Here is a 20,956-nt window from a genome sequence, read left to right on the forward strand (position 1 = left end):
CCATAATGGCAGTCAAACACAAATTGCCAAGTTCGAAACTTCGAAACTTTGAGTCAACTAGACTACGATTCAGTAATAGTACATACAAGTATTTATTTTATCTACAGTTGAAAAATCTATTGCTACTTTCACTTTAGTGTTTACAAATAAGCATGGCAAATAAAGCTCCAGCCATCGGCATCGACCTGGGAACGACGTTTTCCTGTGTCGGTGTATTTCAACATGGAAAAGTGGAAATCATCGCCAACGACCAAGGAAACAGAACGACGCCCAGCTACGTCGCCTTCACAGACACAGAGAGACTGATAGGAGATGCGGCTAAAAACCAGGTAGCCATGAACGCCAACAATACAATCTTTGACGCTAAGAGGCTGATAGGCCGCAAGTTCAACGACGACAGTGTACAGTCCGACATGAAACATTGGCCGTTCACGGTGATCAATGATGGAGGAAAACCCAAGCTAGAAGTGGAATTCAAGAACGAGAAAAAGAGATTTACCCCCGAAGAAATCAGCTCAATGGTGCTGACCAAAATGAAGGAGACAGCAGAAGCCTACTTGGGACAAACTGTCCAAGACGCAGTCGTCACCGTTCCTGCCTATTTCAACAACGCCCAGAGAGAGGCTACTAAAGACGCCGGAGTGATAGCCGGTCTCAATGTTCTCAGGATAGTAAACGAACCCACAGCTGCCGCTCTAGCCTATGGTCTGGATAAGAACATTTCCGGTGAGAAAAACGTTCTCATCTTTGACCTCGGAGGTGGTACATTTGACGTGTCCATCCTTACCATTGATGAGGGCTCCATATTTGAGGTTCGCTCCACTGCAGGGGATACTCACCTGGGAGGTGAAGATTTCGACAATAGAATGGTCAATCACTTTGTGCAGGAATTCAAGCGCAAGTACAACAAAGACATTTCAAAAAATAACCGTTCACTGAGACGACTCAGGACGGCTTGCGAGCGTGCCAAGAGAACACTTTCCAGCAGTTCTGAGGCCAACATTGAGATCGACTCGCTGTTTGAGGGAATGGACTTCTACAGCAAAATCACACGGGCTAGATTTGAAGAACTGTGTGCAGATTTGTTCCGTGGAACCTTAGAACCCGTCGAGAAAGCCCTGCGGGATGCCAAAATGGACAAATCTAAAATTCACGAGGTGGTTCTGGTTGGAGGGTCGACACGAATTCCAAAGATCCAGAAAATGCTCCAAGACTTCATGGGCGGAAAAGAACTGAACAAATCTATCAACCCAGACGAGGCTGTGGCCTATGGTGCCGCTGTCCAAGCGGCTATTCTGAACGGAGATAAGAGTGATGTCATCAAGGACGTTCTCCTGGTCGATGTCACTCCATTGTCTCTAGGCATTGAAACTGCTGGAGGGGTCATGACAAAGATCGTCGAACGAAATGCCAAGATTCCTACCAAGGCATCACAGACCTTCACCACATACTCCGATAACCAGCCCGGTGTATCCATTCAGGTGTTTGAAGGTGAACGAGCCATGACAAGAGACAATAACAAATTAGGTACTTTTGAACTGAATGGAATTCCTCCAGCCCCTCGAGGTGTCCCACAGATTGACGTGGAGTTTGACATTGACGCCAACGGTATCCTGAACGTATCAGCCAAGGACAAGAGCACGGGAAAGTCCAACAAAATCACCATCACCAACGACAAAGGTCGTCTGAGTAAGGCTGACATTGAGAGAATGGTGAACGAGGCTGAGAAATACAAAGAGGAAGACGATAAACAGCGTCAAAGGATAGCGGCCCGCAATCAGTTAGAATCCTATGTCTTCACCGTCAAACAGGCAGCAGAGGACACAGGAGACAAGCTTCAGTCTGAAGACAAAGAGACAATATCCAGGGTGTGCAGTGAAACAGTGTCCTGGCTCGACACCAATGCCCTGGCAGAGGTTGACGAATATGAATTCAAATTGAAGGGGGTTCAAAAGGTGTGTTCACCTATCATGTCCAAACTACACCAGAACGGGTCCACGGGAAATCCAGGACCAGCTAGCTCTAGTCAGGGACCGACCGTAGAGGAGATGGACTAAATGTCTAATTTAATGTATAGATTAAATGGTTTTTGTACTTTCAATGAAAGTGAGCAAGAGTTGCCAAAAGACATTTTGCAATATAACTGTGATATTTGATATTTATTAAATAAAATTTGTACATTTGTTGTTATATATTTTTCCATACATTTATACTTTTGTTGAATGCTAATAAAAACTATATAAATGTTTTGGGTTTTTTTTTCTATGTTGTATGAAGTTTTGAGTTTATATATTAGAATTTAAAACTGAGATAGTGCTAGCATGTTAATAATTTTGTATATACCTGGTAAATTATTTTAAACAGCTCCAAAAGTTATTGAAATATATGAGAAAGTGTACTGTTCACATATATGGATAGAAAAAGTGATTTTGTTACAAGGGCAAGAACTCTATCAAAATGAGTCGCTTTTTTCTTTTGAATATCATTAATTTCACATAGAATCTTGTACAATTCAATACCAATAGTATTTAAAACCCAACCATGCTTTTAGATAATTAGAGACCTCTAGCAGATTGTCTGAGTCCACCCATTGCAATGGGACTGGGAACTGGGGAGTGAGAGACTCTATCTGCCTTGAAATTGGAGATGAGTACTGTCGTGTCTACTTTTGGGGATTAATTTATGTTAGGGGAACTTGCATGCAGTGAGGGACCCTTAGGATTCCAGTCTCCGGTCCAAACGGTTTGGGATGACTGTTGAATATAAAACCAGGAAAGTTGAAAGAAAAATCATTGCAGATATTATTTGAAAAAATATATGTCAGAAAGGACAGTACCGTCCTAGTGAATCTTACGTAACTAACAGGTTACATGTATATCACACTCTTAGTACAACCTTCATTCCTTTTATTTAGTATTTGGGAATAAATTCTTGATAAAAATGAAATTATGTGCAGAATTTAAAGGTGCGAGTGGAGTTAAAGAGAAAAGTTTTTGAGTATGGTTTTTTAATACAATTAAAATCAGATTGAGAATTTTTTTTAAACAATGATTGTGTAAATTTCCTTGTTATAGTAATATATGCCTCAAACCTAACATCAGAAACCCTGACGAAGGGGTCATGAACTCTATGATACTGGCAAAAGCCTAAGACCCAATTCATCGTTATGCTCTGAGTTTGCCTGCTCCCTATATCACCAGTATCAGAGAATTAAGAGCCCTACCACCAAATTCTGAATCAGCATGTGGCAATAAATTTTACAATTTTGGTAGGGTGCCCATGCTTATCAGAACCATGTACTTAGTGTGTTTGCAATATTCTCAATAGCCGAGAAGACTTTAATTGGAAGAATTTATGCATTTTCACTATATTTTTGCATGACCAATAAAGCTCCACACAACCTTAGGCCATGAACTTTACAATTTTGCACATGTACCGGTACTTAATTTTCTGCTTGATGCTAAAGAGTAAAAATTTGCATCAATTTTTTCCTAAAAATATATGGGCCTTTTCAGTGGGGATGGGGATCATGAATTTTAGAATTTATGTTCCTCTTTTCCTACAAATGTAATTTGGTCAAGATTGGGCAAGTATCATTAGCAATTAGTCAACTAAATGACTCAGATGACTTCAAAACCCAATTCACCAAATTATTTAATTTTTTCATCATTTTAAATACAGATAAAGAGAAATTTGATTTCTCTAGGATTGACATAAAGAACAAAACAATACTTAAACTGATCCATTCCTTTCATGTTTTAATAACACCAATATAAATGTACATGTGTAACAAAAAAAATGAGCAAAATAAAAAACAAATGTCTCATGTATTATATTTGGTAGGAACAACTTGCTATTACCCTAAATCATTAAAATTGTAAAATAGCACAGAATTTTAGTAATGGAATGCCAATAAAAAATGAATTAGTTCAAAGACGTATATCATGTTTAACTTACTTGTATGACTTGATCAATCTGGAACAATGAATTTAGTATAAAGTGTGTTTACTTTCTTGAAACATGTTCATATAGAAGTAACAAAAAGAGAAAGGAATGAAAAAGTGGCCATTTTACACTATGAGTAAAGCCTTACAAGTTTTTAAGATAAAACATTGTTGAAGAGTTACCCAACATATAAAAAAGATGCAACCTTTAGAAAAAAGCCAAATTGTTAAAAAAAATTACATTACATTTTACTGAGACACCATGAATATAACATATGCTAATGTTAATTAATAAGTAGGATTTGTAATTTCCATGCAATTTCAATTATTAGCTGACATTTACAAATCAAATTTAAACAACAAGTACTTGTATATTTGAATTTGTTTGAGTCCCAACTTGTACACATATACAATGTATAATGAATGAACATGCATATTGTCCATGCAAATTTTATGAGTCTATTTAGATAAAATATAATCACATTGTTTTGTTTGTATCCATTTCATGAATCCCTTCATTATTAGACTAAATTTGCATTTTTCTTGTCTATGTGATTTTTAAATATCAATTTCTTAAAAAAATGCAATTATGTTTCTTCGTCTTTTTGGTCCATTGAGAATGTGACCAGATTTCTTGGCCATGTGTATATCACTAGTCTATTTAGACAACATTATGAAATTAAATGCTGCACGCCAATATCTATTTTATGTACATACATTGGGAATGTAATCAAGTTTCTTGTCCATGTACTTTTCATGGGACTTTTCCAAAAAGTGCAATTCCATATTTTGTGTCCATGTCCCTTTTAGTTCAGATTTTGTCTGATACACAAAGTGCAACTCCGGCCAATACCAACAGCATGCCTACATAAGTGTCTGCAAAATATCAAACATTGTTACATTAAACAGCTACCAAGTAGTCCTTAATTAATTTCAAAGATCCTGTATAATTACATAGATTTGTGCTTGTATTCAAAAACTTGAACAGAATCTAGTAGAAACAACAATGTAAATTGTTATGACTTCTTTCTTGTAAGTATCCAGAAATGGTATTGTAGCTAAGGAAAATGTTAAAAAAAAGAAAAGAAAGGGTGGTATTATGATAGAACACAAAAAAAGATGAAATTGCAATAAAACAAGTTGCATCACATGCCTATAGTAATTATCAGGTAATTGTACATACCCCAATGTCTGATCTTGTCACCCAGAAACCAACCGGATATAATGGTAAAGAGAAATGTCAAGGAGTTGGTTATTGGTACGGCCACAGACAGCTCTGAAATTATCAAAAACACAAATGTTCTCACTGATTGATTCTGTCAAAATAATATTATTATACATGCATACCATTTTGATGGTTTTAGTCAAATAACTTTATTTTACATAAATCATTTGAATCTAAATAAAAGAGGTTTACACCTCATTGGTTTCATGAATACAGCTTTACAAATTCCAAATTGCTTTAATTATAAAAGCTCTGATATCATAGAAAATTATTATTATGAAATATTCCTTAATGAAAAGTCGCATAGTCAATCTTTTCTGTACTTAAAATGCTTTTTTTTTTTCTTAAATTTTGGGTTAATTAAGAAAGTCATAGCAATCTCTCACCAGAGGGCGCGTTCCGCAAGCTTCACTGAAGCACAGCGTAATACGCCCTCTGGTGAGAGATTGAAAGTCATAGCTGTATTTACATTTCAATTCATTTACTGAAATTCTTATTGTTTTACAAATTATTTTTTAACATTATTGTGAATTTTAAGTAATGTCTCGGTCGAATACCTAGTTGTGTGTATAACTCCTCTGTACCCAAATAAAACATTTTTTAAATTTATATAATACTTTTCAATATGTTAATTAAATGTTTAAATATTTAGGTAGCCCTGATGGCTAATCTGTGGACCACCCACCCTCCTCAATTCTATACACCATTTCTGTATCTAAGTTGGCAACTAAAATTTTTAAAACCTAAAATGATACTTTTACTTCATCCAAAATTATACTTTTTCTAAATAAATACATAACAACTCATAAGCTTTAATTTTGATTTCATCAGTCTCCTCTATGCTCCATATTTGTGTGCTGTTTTTTTTTGTTTTGTACACTGACATTGAAAATGCATAAATTTTAAAAATAAAACATAGAGATTTTAAATATGAATAAACTTGTAGAAAACCCTTACCAGCGGAGGCGAGTGTAAGATAATACAACACAGAACCACACTGGTTTACAAGGAAAGGCACAATGTACTGAAATATGTGAAAGCCATTATTGCATTATTTTAGTCTAGCTAGTGAAATAAGTGTTTAAGTAATAAAACATTCGATCATCACTCACATGACATTTAACATTCTAATTTTATTTTTATCATGTAATACAACCATGTAATTGATAAAAGTACTACGCAAAGCTATAAAAATGCTTTAATTAACATTTACCTTCCAATTAGTGATGAGAAACTTAAGCTCCATCAAGAACTGCCACACTTTTCCATCTTCTTTCACGTTTTCGATTCCACTGCTTCCTTTTTTGATAAAGGGATTTGTAGCACCCCACATTGCAGCTACCACGATGAACCATCCTGCTGACATACTGTATCACCTACCAAATTGATTTATAATAATCTAAATCATAGTTATATGGTAATTTAATTATAAAATATAATTAATAAATCCTAAATTGGACTTTTTATTAACTTAATTTCATGGTTAAGTTGTCCATCCTTAAATTAAGTTTGATTATTTTAACATTCTTCTGTTTACAGGGAAATATTTGCCCCCGTTTTATTTTCGCCCCTTTTGCCCTCGTTGTCGGCAGGCAAATAAAGAGATTGGGCAACTTCACATTTTTTAAAATAACTGTCTTATTTAGAAAGAGTATCTATTTCTGTGTTGGGGCGATTAAAAGAGGAGGCAATATAAAACCCTTTGCAAGTGTAGAAGGCCAAAAAAAATAACATGGGGCAAAAATAACAAATTATAAATTGCATACAAAACAGTAAAACATGCTTACATAGTGAAGTGCCAGGGACAGGAGATTTTGCTTTGTTACAGGCATAATTTGTTATATCTGTCAAGTTTACAACATGTAATAAAGTCAAGGGGAATGAAAATCACTTTGCTGTAAGTGTAAATTTGTTATAAGCGTGTTCACTTTAACCGTGTTTCACAGTATTTGTTTACGCAGTGAATCATAAATTAAGTTCCTGATAAAACTAACCAAAAAAAAATGGGAGAAGTGTTGTAGTTGGGGCTATATGGAATGTGAATATTAACATGTTTAAAAGTGGTCCAAAGCTCTTATACCTCTAAGAAACACAGCGGTCCTGTGTAAAACTTGATCGCATGCAGCAAATAACTCTTCTCTATCCTTTTGCACATCTATATAACTATATACATGTATAAGGGATTCAATACATCAGTACTGAAGTATATTTTAGTGATTGTAGTTCCTGTAATATATAATGAATATTGACTTAGTCATGCAAAGGCCTATGTCTACTTTTAATTTAAAAAAAAAATTATCATCTCAGATGTTAATCAATGGTGCTCTGAAAATATGAAGACATTAGCTCAATAGTAAAATGAGCTGTGTGTAAACATGGTAAACAACCTCTTTTGGACTTTCCTCTCATCTGGAGCCTACTCATAGGTTATATAGGCCCATTCGGTACGGAATATAGTAACTTTAATCCGGATTCTAACGTTATCAATTTTGTCATTTATTTTAGGCACTGGGTATATTGAGTGTAAACTAGATAATTTTGAAGACAATTTTCTAATTTTCAATTTAAAAAAAAACATAACCAAGTTGGAGATGTGAAGAGTTAATATTTTTATTTTTATCTATTTTTTATCGTTTAGAAGTAATAAAAACACGTCATTCTTTGATTTATTTCATTTTTTTTTCTTTGAGATGGACAGATAAATCCGTCCCATATTTACATGCTTCAAATTTGACAACTTCCGCTATTTTGATGTCCCGAAGAATTTTGATAGTTTTTGAAAATTGGTCAGCTTATTGATGGTACGTTGGGAAAGTGTGCGGTATTTACTTTTATATGATATATTACCTCTTTTTAAAACGGTTTAAATGCAATCGAAAGCATCGTTTGAGAGATAGTAAACACAAATTATAACGTCCCTTCCCCTCGTTTCTCTCTGGGTGGGGCACACATCTACTACAGGGAGTAGAGACGCCCATGTTTATTTCTTACGATTGTTGATTTTATCAGTTTAATACAGAGTGAGATAAAGTTTTATTTACAACAGTGAAACATATAAATTTGACAGATGATTTTGTAAATTTGTCAGGTGGTCATTCAACCAAAACATTACTGAAGAAATAGATATTGTTGGTATATATAACAATTAACATATGATCTTCCTGTTCAAATTTTGGCAAATTATTGCATAATACCATTGCTGTAAATATTTCCTTTATTATACCACATGGTATAATTGATAAATTTGTTTAAAGTTAACACAATTGAAATGTGGTTAATGATACAGAGACATTTGGTATTAATTCATAAGTTAAAAGTTACTGTTAAAGCAAGTAATTAGTCAAATAACAATTATCTTTCATTTTTATTATATGGACACTATTAACATTATTAAAGAGCTTTAGAAAACATTGTAGTTGAAATAATAACCAAGGGGTTTGTCATCTTTGCTAGCCAAGGTTTTCACATCTGCACGGCATCTCACAACCCCTTGGCATATCGTGCTATCAGAACTCGGGATTTTTTCCTTGAATTTTGATTGATCATTAAATGGTGCAATAACAAGTACACCAGATTGTTTATCAACATAGCCATGCACTTGTAGATTAAGGATTTACCAACTGTTTATTGCTCCTAGTCTTTCAACTTTCGAATGAATTCGATGTATATGTAACATTTTACATTGCTCCAATTTTTGAATACACTGGGCATTAAAACGTTTTTCCAACTTGTCAATATCAATGTCTACAGAGGCTGCCATTTCTGCACCAGGTACGTTAAAGTACGGCATCTTTCATCACTTGACTGATTTAAAAATAGGATAGGAGATCATATAACGAAAAAAAATCCCGACTTTTGAAAGCATGATATGCCAAGGGTTTGAGAGAAGCGATGCGGATCAGAAAACCTTAACTAGCGAAGATGGGGGTTTGTGTACAATGAAACAGCAAGGTACATGTAACTTGCAATTTATTCTGATTGTATCATGAATTCATTACTGTTGGTTAATTGATACACTTATAAATGATAACCTTATTAATTTTAAAGGGAAAAATAAATGATAACCTTATTAATTTTAAAGGGAAAAATAAACGAACAGCTTGCTTTTAATTTAGCATAAATGAAAAATTAGATAGGCAGATCCAACTGTGCATGTTTCTACTGAATCTAATTGTGATCGTTTATTGTTATGGCTTCGTCTTTCAGACTGCCACTCCATAAAAAATAAATGTTTATATATGTATATACTGGGGCGTAAAATATTTTATTTTCATTCTGGTTGGTGCATCCATTTGGTAAATCAAGCTAAATTTATTATCATGTACCCATGTGTATTTACAATTTAATTTATGCTGTGCCTGCCCCAATAGTCACACCATAAAACATAAAACTTTTTAATATATTGAATAATCCCTGTGCCATTTTTGATTATTAAAAGGATTATCAGTACTAAGAAGAAGGAACTCTGGTATATTGTTTTTTTTATATTTTTGAATGAATGCAAATTAAGCTATATATAGCCCAAACTTGTTCTCATACCCACAAATTACTCCATAGAGCTTGTTTCACTAATTGCTGTAGATACAGATTTAGCTCTTCGGGAAAATTTAGGTTGATAGGCTATAGAGCTGCAGTTCCTTGAATGCAAACAACCTGCCAAATATAGCACACAAAAATGTGTGTTACATATGTACATGTAGTAACCTTACTTTCCAACTTGAACTGTTGAAATATTACATATCAAATAGTTCGTTAGATTATTTATGGCACTAGATGTTTTACTGTATACAGGGAAAGATTCGCCCCCGTTTTTATTTTCGCCCCTTTCACCCTCGTCAGACTGGGCGAATTATAAGTTGCAAATAATATCTCTGTTAATACAACTGCATCTGGGCGAATTCAAGACGGGGCGAAGCGGTCTACGAGTGTAAAAGAGCAAAAATTACATAGGGTGAAAATAACCCTGTATAAATTTTTCCTCAGGCTCTTTCATAAACACCACCAACTACTTTCATTGTGTAGTGGTCGACTTAGTGTAACTTCAGGATTATTGATTTTTCAAAGGTTTATGTTTTACTTAATAGTATGCAGATAATTATTTTTGACTAAAATTGAAGGAAAGAAAAACAATGTATAGGTTCATTAGATTGATAATGTATTGTATAACAAATACATACTTGATGTTAATTGTTTGGCATTTAAATAAGAACATGTAATATGGTCTATTCTATTTGTCCAGGTACCAAAGCAATAATGATAATCATGATACTTCAATAAATGATACTATTATCTTTCATAGGTCATAACACCTGTTTCACGGATCTAAAAGGAGAAAATGTCTCTTATTGACAGTAAGTATAGATGTTGGATTCAAAAACATCTATTAGGCTTTGAAGCCATGAATGTGTAATACTGTAAAGCAACTTTATTGGCTTGGACTTTATTTTACAATCTACCAGAAGTAAACTGGTTTGAAGCAACTTGTTTTTGCCACCAATCCTTAACATCCATGTTGTTATTACTCCTTTACAGCAAAGACTGGTTCGCAGCCAAAAATATTTGCAATAATGCATGTGAATAAAAGTTGGTTAAAATTATAACCTTTGACCATGAATATATAATTATATCAATAATGTTTGACCTTTGACCTACAGGTACGGAGCAGGCTGTGGAGTATGTGGAGCATCTGCAGACTCGACTGTGGGACCAGGGTGACCACAGTATGGACGACGACCTGACCTCCCTCCTCGCCATGATGGAGAGCCCCTTGTTCCGTCAGATCCTCAATCTACAGGAGTCACTGCAGGAACTTAAACAGGTATGCTAAATCTTAGGTCAATCAGAAAAAAGGGGAGGGTAGGGGGTCACAAGTTATGGTGTTGTTTGTTATTTGATGTTAAAGTTGCCTGTGGTTTTTACACAAAAAGATTGTTTAGTAACTAGAACATGTACTTGTATTGTGATTTTAAATGTAAAATACATCAATCTCAAGTGATCCAAATTTTAAATGTATATTTAGCAAAAAATGCTTTTCCACAGTCACTTAGTAATTAATAAAATGTCAATAGTGTATTGCATATGTGCTCTATATATTCCTTTTCAAAGTATGCACATGCATGTGTACTGCTATATGTTTTGCTTTCTTTATTTGTTAGACAATGGATGGTCAAGCTAAATTGAGTAGGTTTCGTTCTATTAATGAATATGGTATGCCTTTATAAGGGATTAATAATGATCAAACTGAATCACTGTTAAACAAAATCTGATTCAAGAAACCCAGTTAATAGTGCCTTAGGCATATAACTACTGTATTAAGAAGAAATATGTCAACATCTTTCAAGTTCACTGATTGAGGGGAAAAATTTGAAATAAGGGAGTCGATTTCTTGCAATGATAAAGTACATGTAAAGTCAACAACTTAGATCAGTATAAAAATCTGCAAAATCTATGCATATGAAATTAATTTTTTTGATACAATTACGTGATTGTATATTAAGTGGTCCATTGTCAGTCAATATTAAACCAAATACAGAGAAAGGTCCTTCCATACTGTCTCTAATCACAATGGCCATGAAAGTATACAACTGTGTATTTCAGGTCACTCAAACTTATCCAGTGACTGAGGACAACTTTGAAATAACTTACTCGGGTCAGTTGATTCTGAATATGCCCCCGAATGGTGTCCCTCCCAACCAGACCTTATCTGACAACGCAGCTGCATTTTCAAGTGAAGAAAACTTGAAGGCAATTGCCACCACCCCAGGTTACGATGAAGAGTTCCAGAAGACCATTGAACGAGTGGCCAAGGGGAGGGAGGTGGAGACGATCAAGCTGTTCAAACCTGAGAACATGAGCCTGGGGTTCAGTGTGGTGGGGCTGAAGGGCGAGAACAATGAGGAGACGGGGATTTTTGTCCAGGACATCCAGCCCGGGGGGATTGCAGCAAGGTCGGTAACTCTTGTGTATTTATCTCCTCTACTACTGCATGTATTTTAGAAATATTATTTATGGCAAGCTTTCTTTTTGGTATAAGTTAACAACTGATATTTCGAAGCTGATAATAAAAAATTCCCTCGTCCTTACTCAATTTTTAAAATTGTTTGATAGTTAAAAAATTGTCTGTAAAGAACTGCCATACCATTATTAATCTTTTAGCCATGATTAAATATTGTTACCAGTACCCTTTGGGGGATAAAGAGAGTGGTTAGGGCTATGGTGTGGGGAATGTTTTATGATTATTACACTTGCAGAAATGTCATTACCTTCTAAATCCTCACCCTTGCTGTCTTGGATATTCCCGGTATACATGTTGAAACTTTATGTTGGTTTGAGACAATTATGGATTATTGCAGATAGAAATGGAATTTATTATCAACTCAATTTTATTTACATTGAAATTACTCTTTACTTTCTTTGATGCATTTTGACCAGTTTTGTGTGTGTGCTGAATCATGAAACTTTAACTTATATTAAAAACACTTCAATGAGAAGAATTTGGGTACACAATGACATACACATTACATGTACCAAAATAGTCGTGATATTTCATAATTTATTATTAATAGGGCTGTAAAATCAGAAAAAGAGTTGTATGTGCAATGTAAAAAAAAAAATTAACACACAATATCCTCATGCAGTCATAACATGTTTATTATTCTATTGACCTTGTGTAACAATGTGAGGTATTTTCTTTGGGCTAAAGAAACCCCAAGCCTCACTGAATAATGCATAGTCAACATGATTTATTGTTCATACAAATCCTAGAGAGTGACTCTTAATATCGTATCAGAGTCCAATGATGGTAATGCTTACAATTTGTTTAATGCTCTGAGTGTCATCAGGATTACAAAGATATTTTAATTTACCAATGGTTGCATTGGGTATTGTATTTAATTTGCTGAGTGATATTGTAGAACTGAAGCATAAATATTTTGTTTGCACCAAACAAATACTTGTACAGCATATGCCAGACTCATTTGAGGGGCATACGGCAGGATCATAAATGTTTCTTGACATCTGTTTTTTAGATCAAGCTCATCATTTGATTTTAAAGTAGGTAATAATTGGAAGTAATGTTTCATGAAAAGTCATAAAATCTATACCAAGCAGGATTAATGTGTTGTAACTATATAATACACAGCTTGCAAATTTTCATAGGTATTTTCAAATGTGGATCACCAGTAATAGCATATGCCAGTTTATTTTGAACAGTGGTTTTTTCATATCAAGCTCAAATAGGTTTTACACATTTTTGGGTTACAAAAATTTGATTTTTTAATATTAATAATGTGTTATTCGGTGTGTTTTCTTAGAGAAAACTTTCTCTTCTACATTTCCTCTATGATCATAATTCTTCCTGCAACCAAACCTTTCCAACTAATTTATAGGATAATATGACAATTCGAAATAAGGACTGGTTTATTCAGAAAATAAAAGCTTTGGTTGGTTAGAATCAGCTCTTGGAAAATGCGACCCATGGGGCCCCTTTAGTTTATTTATGTGATTGCTTATTATTGAAGATTGTGAAACACAGATCATTTGACTCTGGAAACCACAGAATGTTGGTAATACAATATGTCTGCTGTCTGCCAATGAATTCTGTGAATACTTGCTTCATGCTTCATTTATTCTCCAAATACCAGAGGTATGATAAATACATATGCAGCATCAATAGGGAGATACCTTGCATTTGGAGATCTGTTTTCCGCAATTGTCTTATCAGTGGAAATAGGTTATCCAGGCAGCAAAGTTTATTGTTATTATTTTTTTTTTATTATCTCTAACAGTTTTGTTAATAAATTTCTATGGACACAACCGCAATGATTGATATTAATTTTATGTCAAATACATCAGAGATCAAGGCCATATATATACTGTATTGATTTTGGTCTGTCTGTCTTTTTGTTTGTCCTTCTGTCTGTGGCTTCCAGCAAACTTTTGAGTTGTAGAAAATGTAGAAGAATGCCAAGATTCATATGATGAATAATGAAAAAAAAATGGCCGGGAAAGTTCAAGGTTATTAATCAAGTTCAAGGTCAAACTGAACACCAAAACGTAAACTAGTCACTGTAATAGGTGTGGACATACTCTGGACATATTGTAATTTGTTTTTAATAAGGAAATTTTGTTGTGTTCTTTTTATTTCCACACAAAAATAATGAAACTTGAGAACAGTGAGAATATACAATATAAAAATCTAATAGGTTTATTGTTATCAGGAGAAACTTTTGATTTCACAGCATTAGATTAGCAAAGGACTGCTTAATGAAGGGGTCAAAATCTTATTGATTTATTAAGAATTTTTGTATTCATCATGTGGAAGTCCTCTCTGCTTAACATAAAACTGTTGCAGTATCCATGGATTGCCAAGGTCTAGTTTTCAACACAGTAGTACATGTTCACATGCTGGATATCAATTCATACAAATTGTCTCCCTCGTTTATTGGCACCAGGAGGTGGCGCTCATCACTAAATAGGAAATCAATATCAGTTTCCCTGTTATTGACAGTAGATCTGCCATCAGTTCAGGTCCGCTATCAGAAGTGAGCATGTTCAATATAAAGCCAGAATCTACCTTGCTATCTTAATGACATGGATTCGTAAATGCGTAAATTAGAAGAAGAAAAAAAGTGTTATGGTCTCAGTCCAGTTCATGTTTCAGTAGATTTATTGGGCAAAATATCTAGGGGGTTTGGTTTTTGTTATTTGGGCAGAAAACTGTTACATAATTCCTATTCTATTGGAGTAAAAAAAAAATTCTGCCCATGACTCAAGTAATTTCCATCTCTTTGAGCAAATGAAATTTTAATCACTGAATGAGGAAGCCCTCCAAGCCAACAGAGTTCATTTGAAATAAATATTCAATATCTTATTAGTAATGTATTGTTAGATGGGAGAGAGCTTTAAAACATATTGATTATAAGTCTGATGAGAATTGAGTAGACATTTTTTCCCTGATAGTATATACAAACAAGCTGGGAACTGAGGAGAGAAAGAGAGAGGGATCGAGAGAGTGGCAAAGGAGTATCATTGTTTTCTGTGCCAAAGTATTGACTATTTAGCACCATCAGGAGAAGGATGCAAGAATTAAACTGTGTGCTTAAATATTGATAAAGTAGGAACATGCATGTTTACTGTATGTGGGTTTGACCACTATACAGTTTGTGTTTGGATATGTATTGATCAGAGCACACCACGTCTTCAAGCAAACAGTGTTTAGGAATGTCAGAAAATGTTGCATTTTTTCAAGAAGGGGCTCTTCAGACTAAAGTGTGTTGGGATTTAGTTGAAGTAGGAAGTCATTAATTAAATTTGTGATAATAGATCAAGAATTTTCCTCGGAAACACCTTCACTTGAGTGGTACACAAAGGGAAAAGAGAGGTTTCCAAAAATATCATTCACCGGCTTAAAAGATAAATATATACACTGGCTTACTGGGCTGTGTCCCCCCCTAAGCTTCATTACTAGCAACGCATGCTCTTGGGAGTTAGGAGGAAAATCTCCACCGATTCTTTTATGAGGTGTCTCAGAAAAAAACCAAGAGCCTATCACCAGTGGAGATTGATAAGTCAGTTATTAATTTATTGTGTTAATGAGAAATCACAGTTCTCTCCATATTAAAACGACCACAATGCTAGCATGAAATCTAGAATTCCTAATGAAATTGATTGTTGTTTTAAAGGAGTATAACAATATTGTTCAGTGCCGATGCGAGCAGATATTTATGACAAAACCTGGAGAAAAATGATATAGGCCGGATAACAGTGCTGCAATATGTTTATGTTTTGAAAAATCGGGATCCAGATTTGTGATCAGCAACAGACACCGTATATTGGGGAGATTTTTTCCGGTGAACATGTGGCCATTGGTGTGTTATCTGCAGTATAGATCAGAGGAATAAGGTTTCCCAGGTAAAAGATAAAATTGCAGATGAATTATTGATTGGCCTTTATACAAGTATGTTCTATCAGATCCAAACAAGCCGGCTAACAAATTTTTATTGTAATTAAGATATAGCTCTAGATGGAGCTAAACTGTCTGCTTAGGGCTGTACATGATACCTAACATGTTTACCTTCTGCTATCTATAGTACTTTATCAACAAAAACACCTTTTAAGTTTTCATGACATAGCAAGTATTCCATCAGTTAGAAACTAATGGCAAGGTTTTGATATCTTGCACCAGATGGTCACTATGTGTTAGCCTTTATTGTTTGAATAAAAGACCTGCATTTCTGTATTAAGCCTTCTGCTAAATTGTCATCATAGCTATATGAGTAATCCCTCACCACCTGCATCCAATAATATTGAGAAAACAATATTTTGGCAGAATTTTTTGTGTGTGTTGGGATTAGCATGAAATACCTCCCGATGAGTCACAATGGAGTATAGGTACCTGATTTGTTTGTTTTCTCATATTGTGTTACCTGGCTGCTTCTATCAGAGCCAGAACAGAACTTGATACAGTATACACAGTCATGCCAAACACACTTTCTCTCTACATGTAGAAGGGGGCTGAGATTTCATGAAAATTCCATTACAAGGTAATCAGGGGATGCCAGATTCCATTTTATTTTTGTGAAGCCTGCAGTTTGTTCACCTAGTTCTGACATGGCATTAGATATTGATATTTTATGGATAACCCACTTAGGATACAAGTTTCTTTTTAATCAAATTCATCAAGAGAAGCTTAACCCGGCAAACCTCTTACTCTTGTGTGCTAAATCTCTCATTTATGAAATATCTTTGCATTATGTAAAAAAGAAGCTTTTCCATCTTTTCCATCTTTTGTCTTATATCTGCTAGGAAGAAAAATTCCAGACATTTAGAAAGACAGTCTGAACTTCAAAGTCAGCAACATTTGTATTGTGGTTATATTTGGTGCTTTTTCTAGACCTGCATTTATAAACCCATGTAAAGATAATATCGATATGCTAGCTTTGGAGAAGTTGAACTGGTAACCTTCTCATTTCTCTGCTTTGCCAACTATCCGGTCTTTCCTGGGCAATCTTTATGCAATTAAGAAATGTAGGGAAGGAACGGAAATAAGGGACTAGCCTTTCTTTTGTGCTGTTGATGATAAATTTGATGAGCAACTGACTGTCCGATTAGTTATTAATCAGAACGATCGTAATTGCTGATCAGCCGGCCTGTCTGATTAGAATTTTACTAGCATTGATCTGTTTGTAAGCATGGAATAGCTGTCAATTTTTACATCTGCCTCCGAGGGGGCATTAAACTTGTTCACTCATTGCTTTCACTCTAACACAATGTGAACATGTACCAGTACATATATTGGTATATCTGATGAATGTGTGACCAAAATGTTTCGATTTGAAAGGATGTGTTAAAACAAAATTTTCATCAGAATATGCATAATCTGCATCAACATTCTTGATATTTGATATGTCGATTGAAATTTTCAAGGGATTCATAAGATACAAGATATGCATTGTTGAAATATATTGGAGAGAGAGAGAGAGAGAGAGAGAGAGAGAGAGAGAGAGAGAGAGAGAGAGAGAGAGAGAGAGAGAGAGAGAGAGAGAGAGAGAGAGAGAGAGAGAGAGAGAGAGAAACAGAGAGAGAGAGATTGATGAGAAAGAGAGTGAACCTCCCCCTTTAGGTGTTGGATTGTATCATATTTAATTAAAAGGCTACGTTTAATCAATTACATATTTTATTACCTATTTATCTGATTCTTATTAATCCAACTACTTGGTCTGAGAATGCAGACAGCATACTTACAAGGTCTATCTTAGATTTCAGAAGGAGGTATTTTTTTAACTGATAAATTTTCAGTACATTTATCAATTTGAGGTGAAATAAACAGAAATCAACATATGTGATCTGCAACTTACAAGGAGGGGAGAATGTTTATTACACTTTAATCACACCAGTTCAATTGAGTAAATAATGCCATCTGTCTGAGAGAAAAGTTCAAAAGTTAATGATGATGGAAAAGATACTTCACAAGAGTGTATGTAAACCCAAGCTCTTTATCGCAGCCAAAGGGCAGGGGGAACAGAAGATGGGGCGTTACTATTAGATAAACACCATTCCCAACAAAGAGGGTAGGAAAGTGGTGGAACTTGATTACTTATTTATATATACTTCTGTACAACCTGTTGGTGTGTTAGTCAATGACTGAGGGAACATGTATACCTGACCCCTGGATCATCAATTATTAACTGCATAGATTATTTCTTGTGGTCTTTGCCTCTGAAGCAGATTTTTTAAGATGCATGTATGTACATTTAGAAGTATGAATTGAAGAAAATTGATATACTTGCATTTATTTCTAAATTGACAAGAATACGGAAATATGGAAATTTGTGGACCTCTAACTTTGGATTAACAGTATTCAATAAAAAAAAAATGTGTTCATGCAGTTCAAGATTTTATCTACTTGAAAAATCATTTAAACGAATTAAATTCATGTAATTTTCAAAAGAGTGAATTTCTAAGTGAAAAATCTAACTAAACAATGTATTTGCATGCTGCGTGTGATTAGCTGTGAAGAACTTACTGGAGATTTTTTATGGTTCTCTCACATGCTATTCTATAATCTTAGATTGCTTTATAAGCAGAGCGGTTTTTTCACCCAATTTGGACCATCATTGGACCCATTATTCTCTGTACTATTAACAATTGTGAAGAAATGGTATGACATTTTTAATAACCTCAAGAATCATGTGTTTTTGTGATATTAGTAGCACCATTATCTGTGTGTGACATCACATATCAGGATGTTTAGGAGATGACAAGATGGCTGTTCCTTGTACACCACTGATATATGACACATTATTTGTCCTAGAGATTTATAATTACCAGGCATTATTAACACTGTCTACTGTGAAAATCATTAAAATTAACCAAGAACTCAAAGAAATCAATTAGGCCCTCTCCAAAGTTGATGTTTAAATAAATTTTTGCTGAAGTGTTTGCACTTATGAAATTGCCATCAAGAGTCATAAAAAACTACAATCTCTTTGTGTTAATTTTATTGTTTCGTAATCAATACATGTCCTAGTCTCCTTTTGTGTTTTGATTAGAATGCTGCCATACAAAAAGTGAAGTTGCAGTTCTGTAAAATATATAGATGTGCAAGATGTAATGAGAAAAAATATTTTTACCAACAATTACATGAAGAAACTATTCTATTCAGAAGTATATGTTCAAGCAATTCCGTATTCAAGAAACTTTGCCATCTTTTGGGGGCCATTTTTTGACTGCTTAACAGGTGAAAAAATAGGACCCAAAAAAATGTTCTTATTAGATTTGTTGAGAGCTGGGAATACAAAAGCTAATGATAAATAATTGACATTTATGTGTGTAGGTTTGCTTCCTCCTGGGTGTCATGTTCATTAATGTGTATTGTCGGATTGCCTGTGCTCCCAATGGCTGCAGCAGAGAGCCAGGGCTTGCTTGTGGAACCATTGTTAGAGATACATGTCAATAAACGAAGCTGCTTCGGCTAAACTTGGGCTTTTCTGTTAATTACTGCAGGCAGTATCGCTGAACCTGGTTTTTACACGACATTACTGCTGGTCCCAGTCCTTACTCTATAGGAAAGCAAGCTACGCAGCTTTTTATTTTTTGATCATCACCGTGTTTATTGAATTTTCATAAACTTGTTTGACTGTAAATGGTTTATGGTTGTGGTACGGGTCATTTGCTTCACAGAGTGTGGATGGGGGCCCCAATAGAGTGGTATATGGATAACTTTTATTATTTATTTAAAGAGAAAAAAATTGGAAACTTTTGTGAAAAAAGCATTTTCATACTGTTTAGATTTTGACTAGAATTCAGTTTTTTTCAGTGGATAATTTTGTTATTATCATTGAATTTGACCAGAATTTGACTTTTTTACAGTCAAGTACATAAAGATCAGCGGAATCAAGCAAAAACAATAATGACTGTACTGAGTATAGCTATATGCTAGAGCTATGTGAGTCATCTTGGTGCCATTTTGAAGTTACAGCGTTAATGTCATTTATTTCTTGTCAGAGTAGTTGTATTGATACTGATAATATGGAAGATATGTCTTCTTGTCTCGAGGCAATTATTAGAACAACATCACAGCAACATAGGACATTGTTTGTTTAGTTCTTGTATTAATTCTGATAATAAGCTTTTACCATACATCAATAAAATCCCGTTTTTCAAAAATATCGGGATTTCAATTAATTAATTTCTTGTACTCTGTATTTATATTGGTACAAAGTAAACAAAAATGTCTGCCATTGAATGGATCTTTTCTCTTGAGATGGAATTCATATTCAGATTTTATTACTGTCTAGCGTCTATGGTCTCGACATTATTGTGTGTGTTCAAGAGTACATATGCAAGCAATGGTGTATTGGCGGTGGGTACCAGTAGATTTAAGCATTGCAGCTGTGACATAACAGAGGAATCTGTCATGTTATGCAAATCAATATCACAAGCTAAGAGAACATTTAGATTCCAATTTCTTCTATTATTGGTATAAAAGCAAAATCTGAACAGGGAAAAAAACTGTCATTGATTCCTCTTAAGGGAGCCATTTCTTGGATAATGTTGGACATGAATCTGTGTGATGTATGGGCAAGTTCCCCCTAGGTTAGCTACGGTAGATCTCGGTGTGTCATCACCGGGCTCAAACAGCTGTAATCTCTGGAAGATGATACCAACACTATTATAGAAGTGTGGCATATAATCACAATCAAATTATCGCCAGCATCTTTTTTTTTTTTTTTTTTTGCAAATGAAAAGTGGTTTTTAATAAATTCCATTGTATTATTTTAACCTT

At 34.5% G+C, this 20,956-nt stretch overlaps 3 protein-coding genes across 12 annotated transcripts in view; 2 read left to right on the forward strand and 1 right to left on the reverse strand.

Annotated features, from left to right (window-relative positions):
- Positions 1-25: 25 nt before the first annotated feature.
- LOC105348305 (heat shock protein 68-like) lies at positions 26-2,248 on the forward strand (the record flags this gene model as incomplete). Its single annotated transcript, NM_001308913.1, is given in 1 exon segment — positions 26-2,248. A coding segment is annotated over 1 exon segment (1,905 nt). The 3' UTR covers positions 2,058-2,248.
- Positions 2,249-4,206: 1,958 nt separating this feature from the next.
- Positions 4,207-7,670, reverse strand: LOC105348306 (transmembrane protein 234 homolog). Its single transcript, XM_011457658.4, has 5 exons — positions 7,557-7,670; positions 6,383-6,545; positions 6,127-6,193; positions 5,128-5,220; positions 4,207-4,820 (listed from the first exon to the last, which is right to left on the reverse strand). The coding sequence occupies exons 2-5, from the start codon at positions 6,533-6,535 to the stop codon at positions 4,756-4,758; spliced, it is 378 nt and encodes a 125-aa protein (XP_011455960.3). The 5' UTR covers positions 6,536-6,545; positions 7,557-7,670; the 3' UTR covers positions 4,207-4,755.
- Positions 7,671-7,868: 198 nt separating this feature from the next.
- Positions 7,869-20,956, forward strand: part of LOC105348307 (multiple PDZ domain protein) — a 62,075-nt gene continuing 48,987 nt past the window's right edge. For 9 of the 10 annotated variants that reach the window (XM_066066480.1, XM_066066482.1, XM_066066483.1 and 6 more), the window contains exons 1-4: positions 7,869-7,970; positions 10,469-10,520; positions 10,824-10,987; positions 11,767-12,116. In XM_066066480.1, the coding sequence (XP_065922552.1) occupies positions 10,505-10,520; positions 10,824-10,987; positions 11,767-12,116 (530 nt within the window). In that variant the 5' untranslated portion in view covers positions 7,869-7,970; positions 10,469-10,504. Of the gene's footprint in view, positions 7,971-10,468; positions 10,521-10,823; positions 10,988-11,766; positions 12,117-15,136; positions 16,081-20,956 lie in introns of those variants that run through there. The other variant, XM_066066487.1, reaches the window with a different exon arrangement.

This window comes from Magallana gigas, chromosome 7 (assembly GCF_963853765.1).
Source record: "Magallana gigas chromosome 7, xbMagGiga1.1, whole genome shotgun sequence".
Taxonomy (NCBI): domain Eukaryota; kingdom Metazoa; phylum Mollusca; class Bivalvia; order Ostreida; family Ostreidae; genus Magallana; species Magallana gigas.